The sequence below is a fragment of the Herpailurus yagouaroundi genome, unplaced genomic scaffold (assembly GCF_014898765.1).
Source record: "Herpailurus yagouaroundi ecotype Mexico unplaced genomic scaffold, PumYag 67503, whole genome shotgun sequence".
Lineage (NCBI taxonomy): Eukaryota > Metazoa > Chordata > Mammalia > Carnivora > Felidae > Herpailurus > Herpailurus yagouaroundi.
In genome coordinates, this window is record NW_024420310.1 from 2,491,292 (window position 1) to 2,519,058 (window position 27,767).

Consider the following 27,767-nt stretch of genomic DNA (forward strand, 5'->3'; position numbering starts at 1 on the left):
CCGGCGCGAGCAGGGCTTTCGAGAAGATGGAGGAGCTGGTGGTGGAAGTGCGGGGCTCCAATGGCGCTTTCTACAAGGTACTTGGCTCCAGGGCAGGCCCCATCTTCGTCCTTCTTTCCCTCCCTTTTCTTCTCGGCCTCGGCGGGAGGCAGGCCTGGGGCCCTCTTCCCGAGCGCGGCGCCCGGGGGTCACGGTGCGCTCGTTGGGATGTTTGGGAGAGAAGAACCGGACTTGGGGCCTGTAGGAAGCCCCTCGAGCCCCGCTGCCTCTTCTAGAAGAGGCCCCGGCGCCTATCGGAATGAGAGCGGGCAAGGAGAAGAGCGTATCCTCTCGGGGGCCGAGGGAGAGCTGGGGATGGGCCAGGGCCGGCGGCAGGTACAAGATCCCGGCGGGAAGGGCCGGTATCCGCGCGAAGTGACGGCGACGGCTTATTTCCCTTTCCTAAATATCCTCTCACCGTGGGATCCGGGCCTGACGTGTGGGTAGTTGCTGAGTAGCTGGGGGCGCTTCCGTCGAGCCGCCTCCTGCCTCTCACAGAGGGTTTGAGATCTCTTTTGGCTTCTCTTTTCCGGTGGTCCAGCGTTGGGACTTCGGAGAGCTCCACTGTTCTGGGCAAGGGGTGTGAAGAAAGAGGAGTAAGAAGCTGTAGTCGGTACCGAATCACAATGGCAACTGATTTTTAGTGACCTCGCTTTGTGGATTTCAGAAGAGATTTTTGAGATCCAAAAGTTTCAGGAAGACCCTGACATATCCGAGTAATGCATTAGAGAAGTTTGTAATCTTGAATATTGGCGGCCCCCTCCCTTGTTATAAATGCGGCCAGATTCAGGAATACAGATGCTTCAGCGTCTGAAAACATTATTAGCAACTCTGCTACTTAAGGAAGCAATTTTTAACCCTCCAAAGGCCTGAATAATGCCATGAAACTTCAGGAAATTAACTGAGAGTACATTATTACTAGAGAATTTCAAATCGCGAATAGAAATAATTGTTTTGTGCTCCAAATACTTGACTATCTTTTCTCAATGTGTAATGTTGCAGTGGACAGTATTGTTGAGGTTTTAAATAGGCATGCATAGTAGTAATGTGGGGTTTTCTCTTTTAAGTTACATCATTGCAGATCTAATATCTTACATTTTCAAAAGGAGGATTTAAAACATTCTTAATGTATCAGTAGGGCATCTGTTGGTAGTAGTCACTGTAGATCTAGTAGATCGTCACTGTAGATCTAGTAGATCTACACTGTAGATCTATAAATTCTTGTTTTCTCTTGAATGTTTCTCTATAACTCCTGTAAGTAAAATTCCACTTTAGTATTTTGGCAATAGAAGGTACATATGGAAGGAAGTGTGGAAATTAGCTATTGTCATTGTCCAACACATTTCTTAAATTTATTATAACATAACTGAAACATTTCAGAGAAGACTCAATTGGCTATGGGAAAATTAACAAGTGACTTCATACGTGTGTATTTACCAATTCTGTGGAGATATTTGGGATCAACGTATTTCATAAGTGCATAAAGTATGTAAACACTTTTAGCCAAAAGATAAAACCTGTAGCTATGAAAGGAAAAACCCAACATTTATATTGTTAGTCTCACCAATATAAAATTGTTCATGTTGACTCTGTAGTCAAAATGTTGGTTTGCATTTATTTTAGTGATCCATAATAATTTCTGCTAGTTAGTGTGGAATCATTCTGGTTCCTAGATGGGTAGTTTTGCTCACTAGATTTGTGGTGCTGACTGTAGTCAATATAAGCCAGGGGTTAATGGTTGGGCAGTGTTCTAATAGATCTCTGATATTAGCTTAGATTGGACACCACTCTTACCGTCTTTCAGTGGAGTTTGCCTGCTATGAGAAGGCAAGTAGCACATCCTGGTCTTGAAGGATTTATTGTTCCCTTCAGCAACCTATCATTTGCTGCAGTGATTTTGCTTGCAAGCTGATTGGACTATAATAAGAAATGCCCTCTATCTTTGCTCTTAATCCTCCGTTTTAGGTGTGTGTGTGTGTGTGTGTGTGTGTGTGTGTGTGTGTGTGTGTGTGTTTTAACGAATTTGCTTAATATGAAGGTAAATAAAAAGAATGGATTGTCCCTTAGTTTCTTGAAAGGAAATGTGAAACATCAAATACCTGTAGAGAAATTGCTATTACGTTTACTTAATTAAAGTTTATTTTTTTAAGAAAACTTCAAATGGTCTGTGCTGGTACAAAAATAGTTTCTATAATGAAGAGGTTTAACTTTTCATAGGACTCAAAATATTGTCAAGAATTGTAAAGCAAAAAGTAAATCGAGTTGCTTGTCCAGTGAGATGGACAGAAAAGATGGGAAATAAAACACCAATAAAAAATGAACTATTACGGAGAAACGTTACATTTATGAAAAAGATAGGAACCTGGTTCATCAAGAAAAGCCTTTAAAAACTGAACAACTCCAACAACTTCAGTGTAAGTGAATTCACACTTCTATTTGTGTAACACAACCAACCTATTGCAAGGGATGATTCTCCATCTTCTGAGCACATGGTCCAAGTTTACAATATAAACTGGATAGAGTATAGCTGCAAATATTTGGATTCTTTTCTCTGCAAAACAACTAAAGTTCAAGATTCACAATTAACAGAATCATGAAACCAAAACTCTAAGATTGGAGAATTCATTTCTATTTTTCCCTCTAGTGTTTATTCTTAAAAACTTGAAAGTTACATTTAGTAGTTGTCAGAGCCACTACTTTTATACTTACTTATTCCTTTGACTTGGAAAAGGTCTCATGTACAACTTAAGAGTCTTATGTTATTTAAGACATGAGGACACATGAACAAATGTCACAAAATCTTTCCAAAGTATCTCCTAAACAAATAATTTTGAAATAGGTTCTTTATTCTAGGGGCATCTACCTAAAATAGTGTAGTGGTGGCTTTTGTTTTGTTTTGGTGTTAAGGGTTTCTTTGGGGGGGGAATGAGAGTTCTAATGTATTGAGAATATAGAACGTATGTCATTCTGATATGAATGTACTAGTATATCCTAAAGTTCTTAGGTTTTGGATACTAGTATGAATATTACTAAAGATGGATAAATCATGTGTTTGAAACATAAGATAGTTTTCTGAAACTATAGTGACATCTGATTCAATATTGTAATACGGTGTGAATATGCTAAATTGTATTCTTATTTTTAGATTTTAATTTAATACATCTTATGTTTTTAAGTTTGGTATCTGAGGACAGACTTTAATGTGGTAAGTAATATTGTTGAACTAGCAGCTATCTTATGACAAAATGTACAATCAGGAAGAGGTATTTTTAATGAAGACATTAGTGGCCCAACATGTCATGTTAGCTACATACATAGCCTGCTAGAAATCAGTGTTTTACTACAAATAAACTTGCAGAAGGCATTATTCATGTTTATTCTGAAGTCTCTACATCTAACTTTGCATTATAGGTGTTCTATACTTCAAGGAAGTGGGTTATTCAGGTCAACCACATTTTTTTTTCTTCCCCGAGTCTAGCCTTTTTAGGGTTTGATGTCTTTGTGGAAGCACCATTTTCCCCTTTCGAAGTGTGTATTTTCCAACTTCATGCTCACACATTCTAGAAACCTCCAAATTATTACTTAAATACAAAATTCAGTAGTATAATAATTGGGTTTCTGGTTCCTGTCCACTGTGGGAATGTGTTTTCTGAGATGGCTGTGATCATGATCATGACTGTTGAGAGGTACTGAGAGCTTTCTAGGTGCCAGGCACTATTCTAGACACTTTACATCTGTGAATAATTTATTTAATCCTCTCCCACAATCCTGAGGTGCTATTGTTATTCCCATTTTGTAGATGAGGACAGAGATGTACAAAGAGATTAGGTAAGTGGTTTACTACTGAGCCTCATAGCTAGTAAGGGTTCTCAGATTCGTGATTTGAGATCAGATAGCATCATTTCTGAAATGATGAAATTTAGCTTGAAGAAATGAACTGGACTTGATTTCCTGCCCTTTTTAAAATTTCATTATAACCTTCCGATTGTATCTTGTTAGCGTAACACCTCCTTAGTACCATTGTAAGAGTTGCAAGGTGATGTTACCACTTTTTACTGTTCATACAAAGATGCCATGACATATGCAGCTTCTGTATCAGCTTTTTATTAAATTACCTCTTGCATCTTGATATTTTACTATGTAATTCTTCCTGTGAATTCCTACTAAGGAAAGAGAAAGTTGGAAATCTTTGACCTCACTATGAAATTGCTTTTGTCATATGGAGCATATAAGAACTGAAGCATTAAAAAGTTTGAATACATACGCACACAGGAAAGTTAATACTATTCTCTCTACCTGTGTGCTGTCTTAGAGTCAAGATGAATCAGAAAGAATGCATTTTTCTCAGAATTTGTGTTAAGTGCCCAAGTAAAGTCAAGTAATCCTGGACATGTGCTGTGGTTGGAGAAGGGATGTTGATGAGGTTAATTGTGATTTTCCCTTTCCATTCATTCCTTTGTGTTGTTAGGGCCCACATTCAAAGGGTGACAAATGATAACCCCACTCTATATGTGAAGCCTTGGGTTTGAATTCTATATCCCTATGCTCTGGTCCTGTGGGCTTTCTTTAGGAGGGACATTTTGCCGTGCTCTACATTTTCTCTAACGAGAATTACCATCGCACTACATGTGTTGTCTTCAGTGATGGTGTAGTAGCTGTGTTCTGTGGGGGTCAGGGGCTAACACTGAAGTACATACAGGTTGTCTCTATGATAACCACTCTTCTGACTAGTGACTAGTGAGTTTACCAAGTGAAGACGTGTGAGTTGGAGGGTAAGAGTTCACCCAAATAGGGATGGACTTCTTAGCTTCATCAGTCCTGGTAGTGTAATGTTTGAATTGTCATTGCACACTTTGGTAAGTATGATTTCTGCTACTGCTTCTTTGATCTAGTTGCCAGTTAAGTTGGGGATCCCATAATGACTTTTTGATTTCTTGTTTCTTCTCCTGATGAGGAGCCTGTATCTGTCTTTAGCACTGCACTTTAGCATCTTTCTCAAACCCTAAAGGTTTTCATTACATCCTTTCTTCTCAGAGTCTAAATAACCTTTCAGTATTTAGTATCTTTGAGGAAATAGTCTTTTCTTTTTGTATCCCAATTTTTAAATCTTTTTTCTTTAGTGTGCTTTTGTTGAGATGTAACTTTCTGAACTGCAAGAGTATTTATGGTTCTGCATCTTTTTTTTTAATTTTTTTAACGTTTTATTTATTATTATTATTTTTTTTTTGAGAGAGAGAGCACGAGCAGGGGAGGGGCAGAGAGAGAGGGAGACACAGAATCCAAAGCAAGCTCTAGGCTCCGAGCTGTCAGCACAGAGCCCGACGTGGGGCTTGAACCCACAAACCGTGAGATCATGACCGGAGCAGAAGTTGGACGCTTAACCGACTGAGCTACCCAGGCGCCCCTATGGTTCTGCATCTTTCATAAAATACACCCCTCTCTGCTTTACCTCTCATTTAGTGCCAACTGTGTGCCAGGCAGGCATTGTGGTAGGCACTAGACATGTGTGATTTCATTACAACACCCTTATAAGGCAGATCCAGTTCCCCTGTATCCATTTGTTACTAGCAGTTGAGGAGTCTGAGGCACAGAGACTACTTGGAGACTTTCACAGCTTATCTGGTAGAACCAAAATTTGGAGCCTAGGTCTCCTTCACAGCAAAACTTTTTTTTTCAATGTTGTATTTAATTTTGAGAGAGAGAGAGAGAGAGGGAGACACAGAATCCGAAGCAGGCTCCAGGCTCCAAGCTGTCAGCACAGAGCCCGATGCGGGGCTCGAACTCATGAGCTGTGACTGTGAGATCATGACCTGAGCCGAAGTCGGATGCTCAATCCACTGAGCCACCCAGGTGCGCCCCCTTCACAGCAAAACTCTTAACCACTAAGTTTCCTGAGTCCCATAAGAGCCCTGCCTCTCAGTACAGTGCAGCTCCCTTTGTGCATTCTATTCAAACCCCTTCCGTCTGTCGTCTTTGTAACCTCAGGGATCCCCCTGAACCTATCTTCTCCCCTGATACCAACTTTGTTTGGTGTAGATAGGTGGGGATTACTAGTTTTCCAGGCTGGTGGTGGGTAGTGTGGTAATGCTCTGGTCGTGTCCATGGAACGAGGGTGTATGAGTGTTGGGGTAAGGGAAGGGTGGCCAAAAGAACGGTTACTGGAGAATGTTGAGCCGCAGGAGGATGGGACCCTGGTTGGACGTGAACAGGTTAGTAAAAGGCCTCAGAAGTCAAGGAGATGTTTCTCCTGGGTGTGAGAGCAGGCCAGATGCAACCAATAGTTTCTTCTATTCAGCTTGTTACAGCAGCAACAAGAAGGTATTCTGTGCCTTCTGTATTTACTTAATATGCAAACAGTGACGAAAAATGACTGATTTTGGAATAGTCCTACAAACATCCACATACAAATAAGCCTCATTAACTAGAAAGCCAAGGGCTAGTAGGCTGTGATGATTATTCAAATCATTTCTGACACTCTACATCCAGAATTGCTTTCAAAGCCTTTGAAAGCCTTTGGTTGTTAATAGTCACAACAGTTGCAGATCTTCCTGCTTTGAGGGAACGTTTGATTTTTAGGAACTAGGCACATGTGGTGAATGAGTATGATTAAACTGTGCAATAACTTTTTGGCAAAGAGAAAAATAAAAATAACAGCAATAAAGCAATGAGGCTGACCTTTAGAGTCAGTAAGGTGGATTTGAAAACAGTCCCCAACATTTGTAAAATGCTTTTAAATCAGTGCCATCCAGTGGAATTTTCTGCGATGTCGGAACTGATCTCTACCTGTGCCGCTCACTACAACAGACACTAAGGCATGTGTGGCAATTGAGCATTTGAAATGTGGGAAGTATGACTGGGAGACCGATTTTTTATTTTATTTAATTGTAATTAATTTAAATATAAATAGTCACATATGGCCTGTGGCTGCTATGGTAGACAGCATAGTTTTAGAATAGAGCAATGGTATTGGAAAGATGCCTAATTAAGTGAGAACAGTTTTTCATTCAGCTGTAACAAGGTTCTCTTGACTGACTAAAGGACTTAACATTTTCTGCATAGTATACAGTAAGGAACTAATGTTAATTGCTGCTGCGACATGCAAACATAAAACTTGAGACAAGAATGAAAACAGAAGCAGGACACCTGGGTGGCTCAGTCAGTTGAATGTCTCAGTCTTTTTTTCTTTTTTTAAGTCTATTTATTTGAGAGAATGAGTGAGCAGGAGAGGAGCAGAGAGAGGGAGAGAGGAATCCCAAGCAGGCCCCGTGCTGTCTGCGCAGAGCCGGAATCGGGGCTTGATCCCACGAACCACAGGATCATGACCAATCAGTAGTCATAGGCTTAACGGACTGAGCCACCCAGGTGCCTGGAGCATCCTACTCCTACTTTCGGCTCAGCTTATGATCCCAGGGTCATAGAATTGAGCCCCATATCGGGCTCCGCATGGAGCATCGAGCCTGTTTAAGAATCTCTTACTGTCCCTTTGCCCCTCTCCCCCAGCTCATGTGTGCTCGTGCTCGCTTGCGCATTCTGTCACAAATTAAAAAAAAACATTTTTTGTAAATGAAAACAAATCATGCCCCTTCTTGGTGAATAAGGGATCACCTCATAATAGGAATCTTGATTTTAGTCTTTGATGGATTCCCTCCCCTCAAAAGTGGATTGTATTGACTATCAGGTAAAGAGAAAGCAGGAATGGGGGGGGGGTCTGCTATTCCCGTTCTAAACTAAAACATCGTGGTTAGTATTAAACTAGAGTTTTCAAAAGATGCTGTAGAAAGTGCTCATGATTTAAATATAGCTGAGGAAACATGATGGGAAGAAAATATGGATTCCTCCCCACCTTTAAATCAGCATCTATAGAAATATATGTGCATGCTGAATTTAGAAATAATAACTTAGCCATGTTGGGTATAGCAGAACACTTGGATTCCATTTTATAGTCCCTCTTGATCTTATAAGGGAACTTTTTTTTAGCATAGCTTTGCTTTTATTTTCAACATAATTGCAGAAGACTGGTGTCTCTGTTTATGTAGCTGCCATATAAAAGTTTTTTAGGGCCCTGCTTCACCTGCCATTGTTTTTCTTAAGAGCAACTAATTGATACTTGACTGATACATTTTAATTTTGTATCTGGAGAAGTGTAAGTTTTTGATTAAGCCTTTAGCTTCAAGCCTTGGAAGACTTTTACCAAGACATTTGCCTTGGATCACTTGTTTGTTTATAGTTTTAGGTCTTACATTTTGGTCTCATACATTTTTAGTTTTTTGTATGTGGTCTGAGAGTCAAAAACTTACTCTTCTGCACATGGATATCCAGTTGTCCTGGCAGCATTTGTTGAAAACGCTATTCTTTTTCCCTATTAAGTTGTGTTTGCTTCCATGTTCACAGAGGATTTCTTTCTATCACACCCCACGCTGTTTCTCCAGCTCAGAGTCTTCGTTCCTATTTTCCCTTAGGCCTGGCATGCTTCTTCCATCTTCCGCTCCCTTTTGTGTTGCGGAGTCTTCCTCAGTCTTCCAAGTTTGATAAGAAAACTCACCTTTACTTTGTCTTCCCTGATGAACACAACACACACACACACACACAATCTTTTCTCTATGGGTAGGATAGGAACACCTTGAGTAATGATCCATTTCATTGAGTTCTTAGTAGGTCCTCTGAAGTCTGAGAGTAAATAAAGTAAGACCTCAGGAAGCTTACCGTTAGTGGGGAGACGAGCAATAGTAATATAGTGGGGTGAGTTTATAGTAGGGGTGAGCATAGGATATGCTGTAAGAATGCAAGGACGGAATGTAACCTAGTCTGGGTTTGCGCATAAGCGGTGGCACCTGAACCAAGACCTAAGAGGCTAATAGAGGTAGCTAGATGAAAAGAGGGGAAGGACAGTGGGTAAGAAGGAACAGCATTTACTGAGAAGCCCAAGTAGTTTCGCACTGCTGGATCCGCAGCCTCCAGGGATGTGAAAGATGAAGCTTGGAGAGGTGAGGGGTGGGGCCAGGTCACGCAGGGCCTTTTACAGCCAAAAAAGGAGTTTGGCCATAATCCCACAGGCAGGGAGAAAGCATGGAAGGAGAGAAACGTGTACAGAACAAATTTGAGTAAGAAGCTTAAATCTCTCAAGCCATTATAAAATGAATTAAGATATAAAGCCCCTGTGGGTTTCTTTATGCTTTATCCTACTCCTCTAATTGTCAAAACAAAAACAAAAACCTTTCCTGCACCTATTAAAAACTTAATTTTATAGAATTACGGACAGCATGCTGCTTAAAGAATTCTTGATAATTAGTTAGCTGTTACTTTAGTTATGTCATTTTATAGAATTAAAGAACAGGCATGCTGATTAAAGAATTCTTGATAATTAGTTAGCTATTACTTTTGTTATGTCTTTCTGCAGATTACTAGCAATTGCGTCATCAGATTTAAAAGATTTAAACCTCTACTTTATATTACTGTTTTTTCCTCCAAGTGCCTATGAGATTGAGAATTTAATTAAACTCTGGTAATTGGACTTTTTAGTGGCATTAGCAGCATATTGCCGTTCAGGAAAATTTAGTGTGCTTGTATATACCTAGATTTGAGATTATACTTAGTCATTTACTATTGTAGTCTCCTAAAATTGTATTAAAGAGAAGAAGATAGGTTACAAGAGATCTATACTGGCTGGCATGTGGTGCTGGATCAAATTTCTTAGTTTTCAATAATTTTAGCCTAAAGTGCACCTCGAGGTACATACTCAATACCTGCATTGTAATTTCCAATTACTTCACTCCTTAGATGCTGACCTCTGGAACAAGCAGTTTTGTTTTCATGTTTTGTTTTAACTAATCCATATTCCTAGGACCTAGCACATAGTAGGTGGCCAGCTAATAGATGTGATCCATGAATGAGTCATCCTCACAAACTGAAGCTTTCATTTGAAGCTCCATTTTATTCTTAAACAGAAAATGTTTGGTATCTCTATAAAATTTAACTAAAACCAAATGATCTTTAAGCTTACAAGTTAATGTAACTGGTGTCTTTCTTACAGGCTTTTGTAAAGGATGTTCATGAGGATTCAATAACAGTTGCATTTGAAAACAAGTAAGTGTCTTATTTTAAGGTTCAGGTTCCTTAATATTTCATACTAATTATTCTTTTTGCTCCTCATTTTAAAAAATTTGAGTCTAGTTTGAGTGTTTTTCAGGAATGGATCTTCATGTTACTCACCAGGAAGATCCTGAACAACTCAATGTTAAAACCAATGGAATGACTGTTCCTGCTGTTAACCTCAAAGATCCCTTTTGTTTAACCTTGATCCCTACATCCCAGTCCCCTTGAATGTAAGGAAAGAAACCAGATTCTTCTGTATTAGTAACTTTGAGTTTGGATAGAAATATTTGTGATTGTTACAACATGAAAATGGATTCATGGGTATTGGTAAAATTGATGAGGGTTTTATAATGTTAAATGTAAAATCGATGGTCTAATTGTCTAGTATATGTTATGAGGAATAATCATGTTTACTCATGAACTTATATCTGTTTCATCATGTATTTATAATCAATAATATCAGTGACCAATCTTTTCTGCTAGAAGAGTAAACAGAAATACTTAGGGGCCTAGGAACATTAGCTATACGAAGGTACCTGTGGTATAGATGTTGGCATTTTATAGGAAGAGACAAGTCTCTTGACTGAGTTTTTTTTAATACTAATAAAGGGTATTTTCAAAGTAGCCATTCAAGATTCTAAAGTACATATGAACTCTGTAGCCAGAGTGTAGATGTGGTCATGATTTTAAGATTATGTTGAACTCTGAAGAATGGTCCACAATTACAACATTTTGGCTTCTGTGTGCCAAAGAGAGTTGATAGCATGTCAAAAGCAGTTTGTAGATCCATAGAGAAAAAGATGAGTGGTTGCTTAGGGCTGGAGGGGATGGGGAGTCCTAACTAAAGGGCATGGGATTACCTTTTGACGTGAAGAAAATATTGTAATATTGACTGGTAATGGTTGCACACACGTGAATATACTGAAAACCGTTGAATTGTATATACACTAAAGTGGATGGATAATTTGGTATGTGAGTTATATCGGTAAATCTGTTAAAATGTAGTATCTGACCCAGACATACTGCAATTTTATCATCAGCAGATTCTTTGAGCTACCAACAGGACAAAGTAGTAGTAGTCTCAGATGCCTGCAACACATTTAGGGGGACAGGGATAAAAGGATTTAGAATATTGAACCCTATTCTCAGCTCTAGACACTAACCTCAGTCCAGAATATAAATTTGAATAACAGAGTAACTTTTTCTGAAGGCATAGAGCCAAAAGCTCCAGAATTTGCCTCTGCTGCTCCAAGTATCCATGGATTTGCATGGTTATACACTAGACAGCAGCATCACACTTTTAACAGAAGAATCTTTGATAACATGAGAGTAATTTTTTTGTAATTATACTCTTATCTGCTTGCTCCCATCACTAGACAAACACTGTTTCCCATAAAGGAAGAGTTATCTTTATTTGCCACTCTTTTAATTTCTCCTGTAGTCTTCAATCTAAGTGTTAAGCAAACACTCGTTTCCTCTCTGCATTCAAGAATGTGTCTGGTTAATGCACTGTCTTATTAGATCACTTCTCTTTTGTTTTTAATCAGATTTCTATTATAAATCTAAAATTACTCTACATTTGGACCTCCTTATTTTCTTCTATACTATATAGCTGCATAAAAGTTTTTCTTCAAACTATCATTCTGGGGATTTGAAATAAATCAGCTGTATTCTTTGTGTTCGTGGAATATGTTTGAGATTCACCGCTGGGTTTGAGCACATCACTAGGGTTTGATAGGTCCCTACCAAAGTAGTCTCTGCCCATCCTTGGGTGTTTCCTTTTTGTTTTTCTGTTTAAGAAAAACTAATGTTTTATAGAACTTCAGACTATATCTACGCTTTCTTTCCTTTCAATCATAAAGAAAGTCGTATTGCCATAATACCAGCTTATTTTAGATGTTATGTTTTTACTTTCCATATTTCACGTTTTTGGATAAAGAATTTGAATTTTTATCTCGGTACATTTAGGATTTAAGATAATTCTTCCTTCTTTGGAACCAAGAAAACTATATTTTGTATTATATGTTTTTGAAAACATACTTAGCAATGAATTTGTGACATGTTAAAAGTCATTAATTTTCAGTATATATAAAAAGGCTTTTCTGAAGTAAAGATAGCGTTTTCTAAAGTGTCATAATTTTCAAATGTGTATAATTCAGAGAAAGGGTTCAGTCTAATATAGACCTAATCAGATTTCCATAAATTCTAACTTAATTACCTACCCTCCTATCTTCTATATGGCTCTTCTTTTTTTTTTTTTTTTAAATTAGCACTTTTCTCAGTAGGATTTTACTAAGAAAGTTTAACAACAACAACAACAACAAAAACAGAAATGACTGCAGCAGTTGAATCCCTCCAGTGTTTCTGCAAAGTTTGTCTTTTAATATTTTATATCATTTTGGATATAAAAGAATAACCTGGTGTTTTTCAAAATTGTTCCATATCATCTTAAATTTAAAGACATAGGCAACTTACCAAACTCCTGTAGGCTGTCTTCATCGGGTTTCTGTGGTTTAGCAGACCTTACCAGGCCATGCTGATCAGCAGCCAGCTATCCATGGCAAGAATTGACCACCTCGTGGGATCTAAAATTTAAAGGGGGAAAAGTGAGTTGTGAATTGCTAATGTGCTGACTGCCCCATTTTGCTTGGGAATTAGAGGGCATTTAGGACCAGTTCCTGTGGTCCTTAGAATGTGGTTAAAATTCCTTTGCAAGTAGAAGTATGGTGATGATGTTACTAACACATATACTAACATTTAATTTAAGCATCAAAAGAAATTGCTGTTGTGGCCTTGCATTTAGCACTCTTAGAGGTTGAAATTATTGGAAGAAAGACTTGTTTGGAAAATTGTAATGTTGATCTGTTGTGTTTAGAGGAGTATTCCAAGTAGAACTACGAGGCTGCTGTGCTGCATGCAGACTTTGTTGAAATGTCTCTACGTTGCCATTAGGCCCTACTCAGCAGAATACTGACTATTTTAAAAGCATTTGCTTCTTTACACTAGAAAAACAGAGGTTCACGTTTGGCCAAGAGTTGATGGCAGTGTGGTGGTCATTGTTTCCATTAAACCAGAAAGCTGTAAAATAATTATGTGTTTGCTTATTTGCAGCTGGCAGCCAGAGAGGCAGATTCCATTCCATGATGTGAGATTCCCACCACCCGTAGGTTATAATAAAGATATAAATGAAAGTGACGAAGTTGAGGTAAGTTTCCCCTGCCTTTGAGGAGTGGGAGCATTTAATTTGCCGGAGCCTTTTGCACCCCTTCTCTTTAACACTGTTTAAAACTACCTTGAAAATTACAGCTGCAATGGACATGTGCTTTTGACAGCCGAGTTGAAACACTATGTGATGCTTAACTGGCTGCTTGAGCAGCATTCGGGGCGCATCTTTAGAAGTCACCACTAATTTCCTTTGCCTGCTAGTACTTCTTTTGCCCCTTCCTTCAATCTCTGAATCTTTATTAAAATAATACATTGTTAGCTGACAACTTTGTCTCCATTTTAAGCAAAATGGATTAGGAAAATTAGTATTACAGAGGAAAAAAAAGTCATGCCTTATAGTAGAGCAACATTCTAGAATTTCTTTAAGTAGCAGCGAATCCTCCCAGTGTATTATTAAAAGCCCATCTATGAGTTTTAGTATAAACACATATAGGGAAAAAATCTTTTCACTGAGCATGCTGTGAACCACGTGTTCATGTGCCATTCATGTCTTTGACTAAAATGTGCTCTGGAGATACACCACGTTAACAAAAACATTGTGTTTATAATTTCTCTAGCCACTGAAAATGCTTTTGGGACTTACAGCACTTGGAGTCTGCTTTATGTTGTAGTTAGTCTGTGTTGTTTCCTTCCTCCCTCTCACACCGTTTTAAGCTGCTTCTCTTCGTTCTCTACAATGCCTTGTTAATACTTACAACTTCGTGAATATTTGTGGTATGAAGGTAGCGGCTAAATAGACATTTATATACAGGTAAGGTAAAGTGTACTAGGTCCTTGTGCCAGGTACAGGTGGTACACGAAAACTGAAGAGTCTCCTGCCTTTGAGGTTGCATTCTAGTCAGAGTAGCTAATAATTATGGCAGATTAAGTTCTAGAGAAAAAAATTAAGAGGATGGAAGGTGATATGGGGCAGTAATTTTAATTTACAGAATATTCAGGGAAGGTCTCTGGATGTCTAGGCCCGTGTTCTTTTCTCCTTCTAAAGTGGAAATACAATCAAGTACTATTTATTTGCCAAAAATGTACTCAGTACCTACCAGGTATAAGGAGCTGAGCTTGGTTTTGTGAGGTGTCCTAGTAGGAAACACTAATACCATCAGTACCTGAGGACCTTTAGCTGTCCACTTCCCCAGGAGATTACAAGCTTCCCGAAGGCTAGGACATTTGGTCTCTCTGTGTCAGAAGTGCTCTAATAAAGTTTAGAGGGACAAAGGAGACTTTTTTTTTTTTTCCAACTGAGTCACATGACAGGTGGTGACCAATGAGATACTGTAGCCTCATCGTGTTGCCCAACAGTGATACATACCTGACTATATTGTATAACCATTAACTTAGGTTGTAAAAAGGACACAAGACCACTGGGTCTTTTGGTGTGTGTATATAAGGAATGCTTGAAATAGTGATGGGTTAAGGGAACTTTTCCTCCCAACTTAGTCACATGGCTCGTGGGGACCAATGAGGTGCTGTTCTCAGGATGACCTCACTGCATTATATAACAATTAACTGAGGTTATTCCTCTGGCTAGAGCAGAACTGTGAAGAAGTGATGGGGGCAAAAGAGAAAGGTAGGTTGAGTTAACTTGTCACTGCATTGTGTCACTGTTAAATTCAGTTGCAAAAGGGACACGAGTTGGAGCCTTGAGTTACTCATTAGCCTTAGGCTCTATACCTCTCCTCACCTGTCCTCTCCTTCCTATCCCCCTCATCCTCCCTGTTTGTTCCTTCTGCCTCTGAGTATTTGTCTTTCTCTCTTTTCATGTATACTGTGCTGTCTCTTTTCCTGTTAACCTTGATTTGCTAGTGTCATCACCAAAGCTTTCATGCTGCACATTGTAAGTGAACTTTGAGATCACTAGAGAGATGGGTTAGAAGAGCTATCCGGTATGTGAGAGCAGGAAAATGGTATCCAGAGGATTGCCAGCATGGAGTTGTCCAATTTTTGGAGTTGAGGGAGAGGGAGGGGACAGGAGACCAGAGAGTGACCCAGGTTCTGTTTGCTTAGGCCTCAGGAGACATGACTGCCAGGGTGGTATCCTTAGCGGGCTGAGTGGTCAGGGGCCTCACTCATTTAGTGACCGTGCAGCCGGCAGGAGGCCAGGGCCAATAACTTCCAATCACTTAGGTACTTATTAGACTAAGACAAAAACAAGTTTGTACATTTTTAGATACGTTTTTGTAGCTCACAAAGTATCCAAGGAAAGCCTGCCCAGGTTTATGAACAGCCAGCTTTTCTTGAGTATTCATATGCAGAGAACTGATGATTACTGCCATAGAACAAAGAAAATAGGAAGGCGCTTTGTACAGGGCTTTCCCAGTTAATCAAGTAGTTTCTGATTATGTATCTATGTCTAGATGTAATGTTGCAGTCTACTTTGAGGCATAAAACATACGGGTTTGAAAGACACCTGGCTCATTTTAATAATTTTTTTCATTGTCTGATAATCTGTAGATTTCTGAGTGATGTTAATTATGAAATAATCTATGTTGTAATTTTTGTGTAGGTTTATTCCAGAGCAAATGAAAAAGAGCCTTGCTGTTGGTGGTTAGCTAAAGTGAGGATGATAAAGGGTGAGGTAGGAAAATGCATATTTAAAATTTTTTATACTATTTTCCTTTTCTCAACTCGTATTCTATTTCAGTGTGGATTTCTATTTTAAAGTAATATGTAACTTGTCATTTCATTAAAATGTTTTCTCCACATGTTCAGTATGTTTCATGTGTGTTAGTTGATCAATTTTTTCCCTCTAGAGAGCTTAAAGATAACTGAATTAGGTATAGCCTGTTGTTCTTACTTCAAACATTATGACCAAGCATGACTTTATCTATTTCTCTCAGTTTTATGTAATAGAATATGCAGCATGTGATGCCACATACAATGAAATTGTCACAATCGAACGTCTACGATCAGTTAATCCCAACAAACCTGCCACAAAAGATACTTTTCATAAACTCAAACTGGACGTGCCAGAAGACTTACGACAAATGTAAGTTGGCATGCAAGAAATGCTGAGGACTTACAGGTGATATGCAATTAATTTAAAGGAATATAAAGTTTAAAATAATAGAATTCAAGTTTTAAATTCAGTGAACTTGGGGAAAAAATGGCTTGCGTTTGTGTGTAAATTTTTGTGCTTTCCGATTCATATACATTTCCTTCTCGCCTGTAAGTTGGTCAGCAGTTTTTCTTACAGAAAAGAAGCAACCAAACAAAATTGGGTACCCTGCAGCTATCCTCAAAAGTTTTCAACAGTTAACTCAAGAAAATTACTGACTAATCCTACATAACTGAAATAAGAAAGCTTGGCAGAGGAGCGTACCTCCCCTAAATAATGTCACCTTTGGTAATCTAAGACCACAATTAATCTCTTAAGAGCATAACTGGTGTTTTCCTTTCTCTAATCTCAAATGCTTGATTGCGCTGAGTATTACAGAGATGTACAGCAAAGGAACCTTTCTCTTTAATTTCAGTTATTGGAGTGGACTAAGTATTTCAGAGATGTACGACAAAGGGACTAAACTTCTAAATGGATATAGCATATTTTGCATGAATTATGTTTACCATGATTTCACAGTTGTACTAGGTGCAAATCTCTGCTCGTACTTATGCCAGTAGTTGCTAATCCTACATCTTAGCTTCACAGTAGATATTTTTATTTCTAGGTGTGCCAAAGAATCGGCACATAAGGACTTTAAAAAGGCAGTTGGTGCCTTTTCTGTAACTTACGATCCAGAGAATTATCAGCTTGTCATTTTGGTGAGTGTTTTTGACTTGGCTATTTTGGTATATTTCATTTGGAGTATTTGCTTTGATAATAATGGTATTGATTTATATCCGTTAGTCTATCAATGAAGTCACCTCAAAACGAGCACACATGCTAATTGACATGCACTTTCGGAGTCTGCGCACTAAGCTGTCTCTGATACTGAGGAATGAAGAAGCCAGTAAGCAGCTAGAGGTATGTGGCTTTCCCTAGCGCTGCTTGTAAGGCTATCTAGAAATGATAACTGTGGAGTCATAAAACTTGAATATGGGCAGGTTGTCCTTTATTTACTGTTCCTTAGCAATTCCCTATATTTTATATTTGGAAAAATTAAATTCTATAAAGCCTAATCATACTAAAGTTTTTCATGCCTGAGGCTTCAGAGTTAAGTAGCCGTTGATGTATATTAAGGAACTTCTGGTCAACTCACTTTGTCTAGAAGTTCATCAAAGCTGCTAATAAAATGAGGCAATGCTTCTTCCATATAACATGTTATCATATAAGTACTAGAGAGTATTTAAATATCTAATCATATTCCTTTCATTATGTATGTTTATCTCTGTTTAAAAGGGTATAGAACTTCTTCATTCTAATTGGTTGTCACTCTTTAAAACTCCTGTCTTCAGATTCCTGCCAGAGGCTATTTCCCTAACTTACTATTGCGTCTCTTCAGGTGCATTTTATCTACTTTTATTAATCCTCCAGTAATTTCCATCACCATACATTTATTTTCATTGATAACTATCTAGTATTTCCATTCGTTACCATAGAAACTAAATGGATTTTAATGTCCCAATTCGAGGTATTGTCAGATTCTAGAGTTGCTCATCATTATTCATTTCATTAGACGGAAAACACCATGCAGTTAAAACAATAAAGAAAAAGAGTTCCAAATTGCATTTTAAGAGAGAAGGTAGTTAAGGCTGTATTCTTGTAAATAGCCTGTGAAACTTGCCACCTTCCCACTTGATGTGTGATTGCTGAACTCTTACAGGAGAGGAGACATTCCTGTCTCTCTCCTCTTGCTACTTTGTTGTCCTTACGGCCATGGAGGTCTGTTTAATTGGTTTTTACTCTCATTCTTTATTAATGTCCCTGTGTTCACCCATTTGTGGTTTCTTTAGCAATTCTTTCATAACTTTTAGGCAAGAAAAGCCTCCTTATTTTCATTGTGAGTATTATGGAAAACATACTCCTGCCTCTTCTTAAACATCTAATTCTTCTTAAATGATCTGTTACGATACCTTTGGCTTACCATTTATCAGAAAATTATCAGTGAAAACAATGAACCAGGTGAATGAACCAGGACTCAGAAACAAGACTTCTTGAAAAGCCCTAGGAATATTTGATACATTTTGTTACTTTAATCTACAAAATGGATATTATACTTTTAAAATTGTTTACAGTAGTTACACTCATACATTCAAGTTAGCAGGTACGTTGAATCCTGAGAAATTTGTGTGCATGCCTATCTTTCCTCACTACTAATATTAAAGAGATCCACATATTCAGATACGAAATTTCCATTTTTCAACATGAGCCACTAATATGTTTGGTTTTCATTAATGGCATGCTAGAACTAAACATTAAATTTTGATAATGCTGTTTAAAGAGAGCAATTATCCACAAGTTTGGGGTCTCCGTGTAACTAAGTTCAGTCATGACTGAAGATTTGAAAGAATTCATCATACTTGTGGATCCAGATCACAAGGTCTTACAGACTCTGATCTCTTTTTAGGTTGCACGTGCATATTGCAAGATAAGTTGTAAATCTTTGACATTCTACAATCATTTGATACAATTTTTTATGATTCTTTTCCTCAGGTTGGGGGGGTGGGGGTAGGAGAGTATTGTTTTAATGTCATCGCTTCATCAGAGGGATATCTAGACCACAGTATTTAATGATAAGTTACAGAAATGGTGCAGTTTCCAGGGAAAAAAAGAACAAAAAAATATGTATATGTACTGATATCCTTCAATAAAAATGAAGTGAATACAATTTTCTGAAAAGATGTTAAAACATCTTTTTTTACTTAAATAACATTGAGTCTGTCAGATCCAGTGAGCTGGTTTTTATTTGGGAACATTTGATCTGCTTCTTAAGTATAACATGGTTGATGTCATTGGTTAACTAAGGCAGCCCTGCAAAAGGTTTTCAAAAGTTACCTTGGAAACTTGTCAACAAGCCCTTTGCTATTAACAAAAATCTCTCAGATGGCATTGACCTTCAGTAACCCAAAAAGTATTTATGCTGTTGCGGGGAGGGCGGGGTGGTTCTCAAACCTTGAAAGTTTACAACTGAAAGTAATTTATAGGCCCCTGATACGTAGAGTCAAGATAATTTACATGGCTGACCTAAATACAGTTGTCTTAATAGTTGATAAAGCATATTAATCAAATGTGCATTTCTCTTCAGAGTTCAAGGCAACTTGCCTCGAGGTTTCATGAGCAGTTTATCGTACGAGAAGATTTGATGGGTCTGGCTATTGGTACTCATGGTGCTAATATTCAGCAAGCTAGAAAGGTACCCGGGGTCACTGCTATCGATTTAGATGAAGATACCTGCACATTTCACATTTATGGAGAGGTAAAATTTTACTAAGTAGCTTTTTTCTAAAATAAACAATATTTCATGTGGCTCATCTTTTGTCTTAAATCTGTTCCCCTTTGCTGTTAGGATCAGGATGCAGTGAAAAAGGCTAGAAGCTTTCTGGAATTTGCTGAAGATGTAATACAGGTTCCAAGGAACTTAGTTGGTGAGTCAGAAATTATGTTGACATACACTACAAAAGCAACAGTTAAACGATTTAGTTATACCGATAGAATTCCATGTTCACCCACTTGGAGAGTCATTTAATTGAAGCTGTATCTTTGAAGTATGATCTGTTGTTACAGTGTACAGAAAATATTTGATAAATATGCTCAAAACTGAGAAGGTGTATAAAAGATACTGCTTTGCTAGTTCAAACCTACTAGTGCCTGGAAGGATAAATTTTGCACAGCCTCTTCGGTGTGTATCTTCTATATCTTAAAATTAAATATATTTCCTTAAAACAAATGATATTTGAGGACTTTACAATTTGGAGGAGATTGGTATTTGATCTCTGATGGGCTATGAAATGATGGCATTCTTAATTATCTCTGAGTTGAAGATATGAATGTAGGTTACTTAAATCTAGTAAGTTGCAAAGCTAAAAGTAACTCCGAAGGTTTCCGGGGCTTTTTGCAACATTAACAGTAATTCTCCATTTTGAGTTTGAGTGCTATTGTTTCATTACTATCACCATCACAAGTACCAGCAAATACCAGAAACACTTCACCAGTGCTCTCAAATGCTGCAGATGTCTTTAGCAGAACATAATCAAAATAAGGTGCAGTTTTTATCAAGAGCACTACCTACGTTTTTAATTTATACATAAAATTGGGACATACTGCCTATACATTTTTTATTTTCTGAACTTGATATCACAACCGATTACAAAAAGTAATGCCAGGTCTTTGGAAAGTTTAAAAAAGAAGAAAATAAGGATTTCCTATGCATTTTGTTCTCATAGTTTCAGTCCTGCTTAGCCTGCTTTTATTTTTTGTCAGCATAGAATTATAAACATCTTCCTATGCCATTAAAAACACTGGGAATGATATTCTCCTGAAGGAAATTTGTTAAAGGATAAAGACTGGTAAAATTAATGCAGAATTATTAATTCAACTGTGTTGGACAGACAGCTAAAGAATGTGATGTTATCGAGATAACTTGGACACCAGTTTTATGGATAGCACTGTCCTGATTTCCTAAGAATAAATAGGGTTTTTAATGATACTTCTTTTCCTTTTGTTTACAGTTTTTCAAGCAATTGCATACATTTTGTAATTAGAAAAGTTCTCTTAAATTTAGGAATTCTTATAAAATATAGCCAATAGACTGCTTTTTCAATAATTACCAAACAAAAACTTCGGTGTCAGATTCATTGAAGTTCATTTGGGGAATGGCATGATGCCTGTAGGGGAAAGTTCTCGGGTGTTGGATTTAGATTTCGGTCCCTCCTTCACTTTTTGGTACCTATTTAACCTTATAACTAATTCAGCCCCCTTGACTCTTATTTTCCTTACCTCTAAAAATGTCATAATAGTGTCCACCTCACAGGGTTGCTTTGATAACTAAACAGGAAGTTGTAGGAAGAAAGCTAGAGATAGATATACATTACCTTATAAGGTCTGCATGTAGTAGGGAACTCTGTAAATATTACCTCTCATTGAAAACAATTCCATCCAGTTCAGTAGAGCAGAATTGTAGTAAGCTGTCAGTTGGTATTTGGAAATAACTGTGTGATGCAGAATTGCATTATCTGCTATTAAAAGTAGGTTCTACCTGTGGTCTTACGTAAAGAGAAGAGGGTCCCAGAACTGACCTTTCAACAGAAAGAAAGCCTGCTGAAGTATGATCAGCCTGGGTTTTGTTTAGTTTCTAGTGAGTACAATAAGACAGTTCTGTTTTAGAGATTGTCTACTACAATACTGGGAATGTTGAGAGTTTTCAGAAAGCATTTTTGTAAAAGATTTGGCAAGGCAGATCTTTAGGGAGATGTCTAATTAGTATTGAATGAGTTTTCTTGGAGTCACACTGTATATGATTTATGATCTCTATTTTTCACAAACTCTACTATGTACACAGATTGTCAATTCTTTTCTGAAAATTTGCTTGTTTTTCACCCCATTTTGACAGTGAATTCGTTTAATTATTTTGTTAGCTATAGTTAACACACAATACTCAGGATGGTTAAGATATTAATAGCAACATGTGACAAACTCATTTTTCTTTCTTAACTCGTTTAGATATTTATTAAAATCAGCATTCATTCACGAAAATCCAAATTTTCTAGATTAAAAATGAACTGTGGGATGACTCCATACAACTTCTCTCTCCCCCCAACCCACCTCTTTCATTTGAAGAGAAGAGAAGCAGAAATAATTGATGAAAGGACCTACCTATGTCAGGAATCCTGATTTAGTGTCAGTTTTGTTCCCTGACCACTGACCAGTCAAAAGAGGTTATGAGGGTGAGTGAGGCTGCAAGATATGGCTAGAGGGCCAAGGTTATGCTGATTAGATGAACCACAAGATCCTATTGTGAGGCCTTTTCCCTAGGTTCTGATATCTAGGATTAACTCCAAGCAAATTTGGGCTTCCAGATTTTCCCCTATTCCTGCCTTTGCTAAGGTGGTAGAGCAAGCACATGATGGACCTGGCCAGTGTAGGGGTGCCTTAGGTGCCTTGGGAGGGCGCTGGCTCTTAGAATCCCAGGTAATTCACATGTCAAATTCTAAAACCAGTACTTCTTTCATTTGTAGTGTCTTGCTTTACACTAATGCATGCTGATGGCTATGAAAGCAGTCATTTCCCGGTTAAGGCTATGATTGATTCAGTTTTACAAATGAGGGGAAGAGTGCCTGTTAATTACTGGTATTTGACGTCTTTGGAGTTTTAACAGATGTTATTGAACAATAGTTAATCTCAAACTGGTTTAAGTTTTCTCATTGTGATTTTGAGTTATCTTAAAGTGTGACTTCCTAATCTTTCATTCTGTGACTAATAAAAGATTAAGAAATTGTACCTCACCTTTTAATATACTGATAAAATCTATGAGCGATGCACAGAAGTAATATGTTAACACATTGGCCTCAAGAATGTGCACTTCTTTGAGGTGTTTGTATAGCTTCTTAAATCACTTTGAGACTTGGAGTATCTTTTATAAATGTGCCATATGAAATTCTAAAAATATTTACCATGGGCAGAAAAGCAGATTTAAATCAGGTACAGATAGAACTGAAATTGTTGAATGAATAAGCAAATGTATTTTCTAGTATGTGTCCTTCCCCTTAATTCCTTTCACAGAATTTTGCACAGTGATACATGCCACTGTAGCAAGTTTCAAGTATACCCTTTTATGCAAAATAAGACCCTATCTTTGAACTTCCTTAAAGATTCAAAATTACCCCATCAGTTCATGAGATGTAAATACCTCTGACACTTTACCAAAATAGTTTAAACAGTGACAAGTTAACGAAACAAACCAGTTGAACTCTTTTTGAAAAGAGTTTCTGTTTTGGTTCAGTTTTGAAATCTTACACTTTTTAAAGTTTATTTATTTAGAGAGAGCCGACATGGGGCTTGGACCCACGAGCCGGGAGATCGTGACCTGAACCGAAATCCAGAGTTGGATGTTCAACTGACTGAGCCACCCAGGCGCCCTGAAATCTTACAGTTTTATATATAATGTGATAGTTTACAGTGGAGAGTGCTTACTGGTTTGAGATCGATTGTAAAACCAAACATGAATTATTCACTTCTTCATTTAGGCAAAGTAATAGGAAAAAATGGAAAACTGATTCAGGAAATTGTGGACAAGTCAGGAGTCGTGAGGGTGAGAATTGAGGCTGAAAATGAGAAAAGTGTTCCCCAAGAAGAGGTATGTTGTAGTGCATGTGTTTCTAGTCTGTCTGATAAAAGGTTTCTTTTTAAGTGCATTTACTTTGAGAGAGAGAGAGAGAACGAGCAGGGGAGGGGTAGAGAGAGAGTGAGAGTGAGAGAGAGAATCCCAAGCAGGCTTCTCGCTGTCAGTACGGAGATCGACTCGGGGACTCGATCTCACAAACCACAAGACTATGACCTGAGCCAAAAGCAGGATGTTTAACCAACTGAGCCACCTAGGAGCGCTGTCTGATAAAAGTTTCTTAATGTTTTATTCAACATGTAAATTTGAGGCCTCTGTAATATGCACATACTGGGAATGTAAGAATTCTGACAATTAACCATGCCAGTCATTGTCATAGTTGGACAGTGACTTGGGACTAGTTACTTGAATCCCTTGAAATCTTCTTAATCTTTAAAATGGATGGTCATAAAATATGAAAAAAAAAAGAATATGAGGCACTTTTCAAATATTACTTAATGTTGCCGACAGAGACCAAGCTGGGTCACTGGTTAGGTTTTCTGGCTTTCATCCTTTGGCTTTTTGAGTTTGTGTGTATGTGTGTTTTTTTGTGTGCTTTAAATTTTTATCTGGGTGTAGCATCTCTTCCCAGTCTTTAAATGTTATAATCTTCACTTTTATCTTCATGAATATATGCTTTTTGGTAAAAGTACTTGTGTGGGTTGGGGGAGGCAAGGACATACTCTTCTGTACAACAGTACTGTTTGAAATCCCCCCAGATTGCCATAATTTTCACATATTGTCGAATCTTCTTTTGTGAAAGGTTCTTTTAGCTGATGCTAAATCTTTTGGGCATTTTACTGCATAATACTTGCATTCTGTAATTTTTTCTACCAAAAATGTTTATGATAATTTATATTTGTAAAACATGGTCATTGATACAAAAATGGAGCTAAATACAGTTTTTTAAATTGGTCATTTTTTCCTTTTGTGTTTTTTACCAAGGAAATTATGCCACCAAATTCCCTACCTTCCAGTAACTCAAGGGTTGGACCTACTCCCTCAGAAGAAAAAAAACATATAGATATAAAGGAAAACAGCACTCATTTTTCTCAACCTAACAGTACAAAAGTCCAGAGGGTAAGAAATAATTATCACTTTGAATTATACTCAAAGTAATTTCTTTGACCCAGATGTCACAATTGGTGTTTTAGGTGTTTTCTCTGGTTAGGCTTATAAGGCTACGCCTGTTTTTTTTTTGTTTTCTGTTTTTTGTTTTTTGTTTTGTTTTTGAAATCCGATTGCCAGCTTATATGAGAGATTACAAACCAAAGTGTTACCTACTTCTCAGTTTATTCACAGTGACAAATGTGATGCTATAAACATAAAATATGGGGTTACATTTAGTGGTCACATTTTTCTTTTGAGGGTGGTCTTTCATTTTTTCATGCTGTATCTCTTGAGATTTTACAGGTTGTGGTAGCTCAAAATGTACCTTCTGTTAGATGCATTAGTTACTACTTAGAGCCATATTTTAGAAACTGGTTTTCAATATTTGAACTAACCTAACTGTTTAGAAATGGGTTTAGAAGTCCTACAGTGAAAGTCCTGCGTTCAGGCTTCTGTGTATCATTTGTTATAGTTAATGACATCACTTGCATTCCTTATACTGCTTTAGGTGTTAGTGGTTTCATCAATTGTAGCAGGGGAATCCCAGAAACCTGAACTCAAGGCTTGGCAGGTAGGAAAACATTCCTTGAAAAATACATTTTAATTTTATATTTCAATGTTTATGCCCCTTGTTAAGAGAGACTACAAATGATCATCAGGGTTGGGGGATGGTGGAAGAGTGTTTGGGGGTATGTTCATCCATTGCCCTGGGGTGAGAGCTCAAATTCCTTCCTGTTGCTTGTAAGGCCTTGCTTTGACGCCCACCTGTCCACTGTCACCTCTGATCGTTCCTCCCTTTTGCCCTCCAGAGCGGCTTGGGCCATACTGAAGTAGAGTTCTCTGAACACTGTTCTCTCTCTCTCTGCACTTGTTTCCTCTGCCAGAGCGCTCTTTCCCCTTCCAACTCGCCACCTTGCTTTGACCTTTTTCCTTGTGCAGCTTTCTTTTGTGTACTTGCCACAGGTCCCCTCCCTCCAGAGCCTTGCCCCCTTCTGTGTTCCAGTGTGCTCATCCCTCTCGCAGCGCATACTACATAGACATTGACTGGTGGATCTCTTTGGCCACATCATGAGTTCCTTGAGGACAGGGCTCCCTAAGTGGCCAGAGAGACCTGTTTATGGGGAAAATGTTATGACTTACCAGAGATTAAAAGCAAAAATGCCATTTTATAAAGGGACATATAACCACAAGTGGATCGGATATTCCTCTCTGCTGGGGAGCCCAGTTCTTACGCCAGTCAGGGAGTCCCTTTCTCCGGGTGTCTATATTGAAGGCCACCATTGTGCTCTTGCCCATCTTTGTTTTAATTTACTATTCTGGTCCACTAGTGATGTGCTCAAATTAGAGTGGCACTTGGGTACAACAGTTTGGACATGGGGAAAAGGGAAAACGTTATAAAATTATTTGCTGCAAAGTTGATCAGACTAAATCTGTGACATAAGGTTTTAAGGTTTATTTTGGTCATACATGATCCAGAGGGAAGACTGTAGCATTTCATTATATGACATTTTGGAAAATAATAAGATTTAACTGCTTCTGTAACGACATCAGTTGGGGAAAAAAACAGTCAAAGGTGTTTTTGAGGAAAGGAGATCTGATTCATAGTCCTGATTATTTCAGTAGTCTATGTGTTACTCAATGCAAACAAAAACCCATATGAAGCCCATGGGTCTTCTGTAGCACCTGACTCTTAGGTGATCATTGCTACTAGGAAGCGGTGCCTTGCCTACCAAATGAAGGTCATTCTACAAGCAGTATTTCCTAATTGTTCAGTTTTGTTCCCCGTCAACAGCCAGGTTCATGTGGAAGGGAAAAGAAAAAAAAACCTGTTCCAGCCTCACATACATTTAAGATGCTGTCTACTGAGCAGGCAAGCAAAAGCAGTCACACCTATCAAATGAATGCTCTTTTTCAAAGAGTGATACTTACTAAAGAGACAGCGTCTTGGCTTTTCATACTTAGAAACTTTGCCTAGAAAATTATATCCTCGTCAAAGCCACCGTATGGTTTACTATAGTCATGTGTGAATATCAGCAATCATATGTATTTCTTCAGTAATAAAATGAAGTATCATCAAACTTTGAATGTCATAATTGCCAGGTATTAGTTTGCACGACACCTATAACTTGTGACTAGAAAAAATTTTTTTCTCATTTGTACTGATGGGCTAGAAGTATAAAATTTTAATATACTCCTTTTTAAAAACATCTCTATATGAAAGAAGTACCATTGAGAAAAGATCATATTTTCCATATGATTCTACCTTTTACTATTTTTAGAGTACAGTATTAAAATGTATTGAAATGCTAAATTTTGTGCTCATCAATCTGCCTCTGCCCCTCCCCATCCCGCACAGAATAATTAGTTCCTTTTAATTTATTCTAATTCTTTTTGTTTGTGTTTTGTTTGTACTCTTGACTTGGTTAGCAAAGTTGATTTAGTTTTTACTTCTGTGCCCTAGTATTTAACTTAGAATTTCTCTTTAAAGAATTTGATATAGATAAAACCTGTAGTATATTAATTATTTTATTTTATTTTATTTTAAAGTATTTGTTTTGTTTATGCATCTTCTGTCAGAGCTTGTATACTTTGGAATTACATAATTTGTGATTTTGCCAACATTTAATAGTCTTTAAAACACAATAATCTGTTGCACTCAAGAGGTTGCCATATTGATTTATCATTACAGTAGATGTGTAAAATGTACCAACTACTTTTGTTTCTAGATGTTGCTTTATATTTTCAACAAACATTTGCGTGCCTACTGTTTGTCAGGCCCTGTGCTAGGAATTTAGTCATTATTTGCATTTTTTCAGATTAATCCATTATTAATACTATAGGATCATTGTTGCCATTTATTTTTCAGGGTATGGTACCATTTGTTTTTGTGGGAACAAAGGACAGCATTGCTAATGCCACTGTTCTTCTGGATTATCACCTGAACTATTTAAAGGTGAGAACAAGAAGAATTTTAACTTGTGATCCTTTTGTGCTAACATATAAAAACTCCACAGTATCTTTCATCAGTGAAGGTTCATTCTAGCCTGTACATTA

General features: G+C 37.7%; 1 protein-coding gene across 16 annotated transcripts in view; it reads left to right on the top strand.

Annotated features, from left to right (window-relative positions):
* The first annotated feature begins 6 nt into the window (after positions 1-6).
* The window catches only part of FMR1 (fragile X messenger ribonucleoprotein 1), a 46,413-nt gene continuing 18,652 nt past the window's right edge, over positions 7-27,767 (top strand). For 11 of the 16 annotated variants that reach the window (XM_040467540.1, XM_040467548.1, XM_040467532.1 and 8 more), the window contains exons 1-13: positions 7-77; positions 10,070-10,122; positions 13,243-13,336; positions 15,857-15,928; positions 16,191-16,339; positions 17,016-17,109; positions 17,195-17,311; positions 19,533-19,703; positions 19,794-19,872; positions 23,470-23,579; positions 24,549-24,683; positions 25,222-25,284; positions 27,580-27,666. In XM_040467540.1, coding sequence (XP_040323474.1) covers positions 27-77; positions 10,070-10,122; positions 13,243-13,336; positions 15,857-15,928; positions 16,191-16,339; positions 17,016-17,109; positions 17,195-17,311; positions 19,533-19,703; positions 19,794-19,872; positions 23,470-23,579; positions 24,549-24,683; positions 25,222-25,284; positions 27,580-27,666 — 1,275 coding nt within the window. In that variant the 5' untranslated portion in view covers positions 7-26. Of the gene's footprint in view, positions 78-10,069; positions 10,123-10,234; positions 10,362-13,242; positions 13,337-15,856; positions 15,929-16,190; positions 16,340-17,015; positions 17,110-17,194; positions 17,312-19,532; positions 19,704-19,793; positions 19,873-23,469; positions 23,580-24,548; positions 24,684-25,221; positions 25,285-27,579; positions 27,667-27,767 lie in introns of those variants that run through there. The other 5 variants (XM_040467536.1, XM_040467542.1, XM_040467547.1 and 2 more) reach the window with 3 other exon arrangements.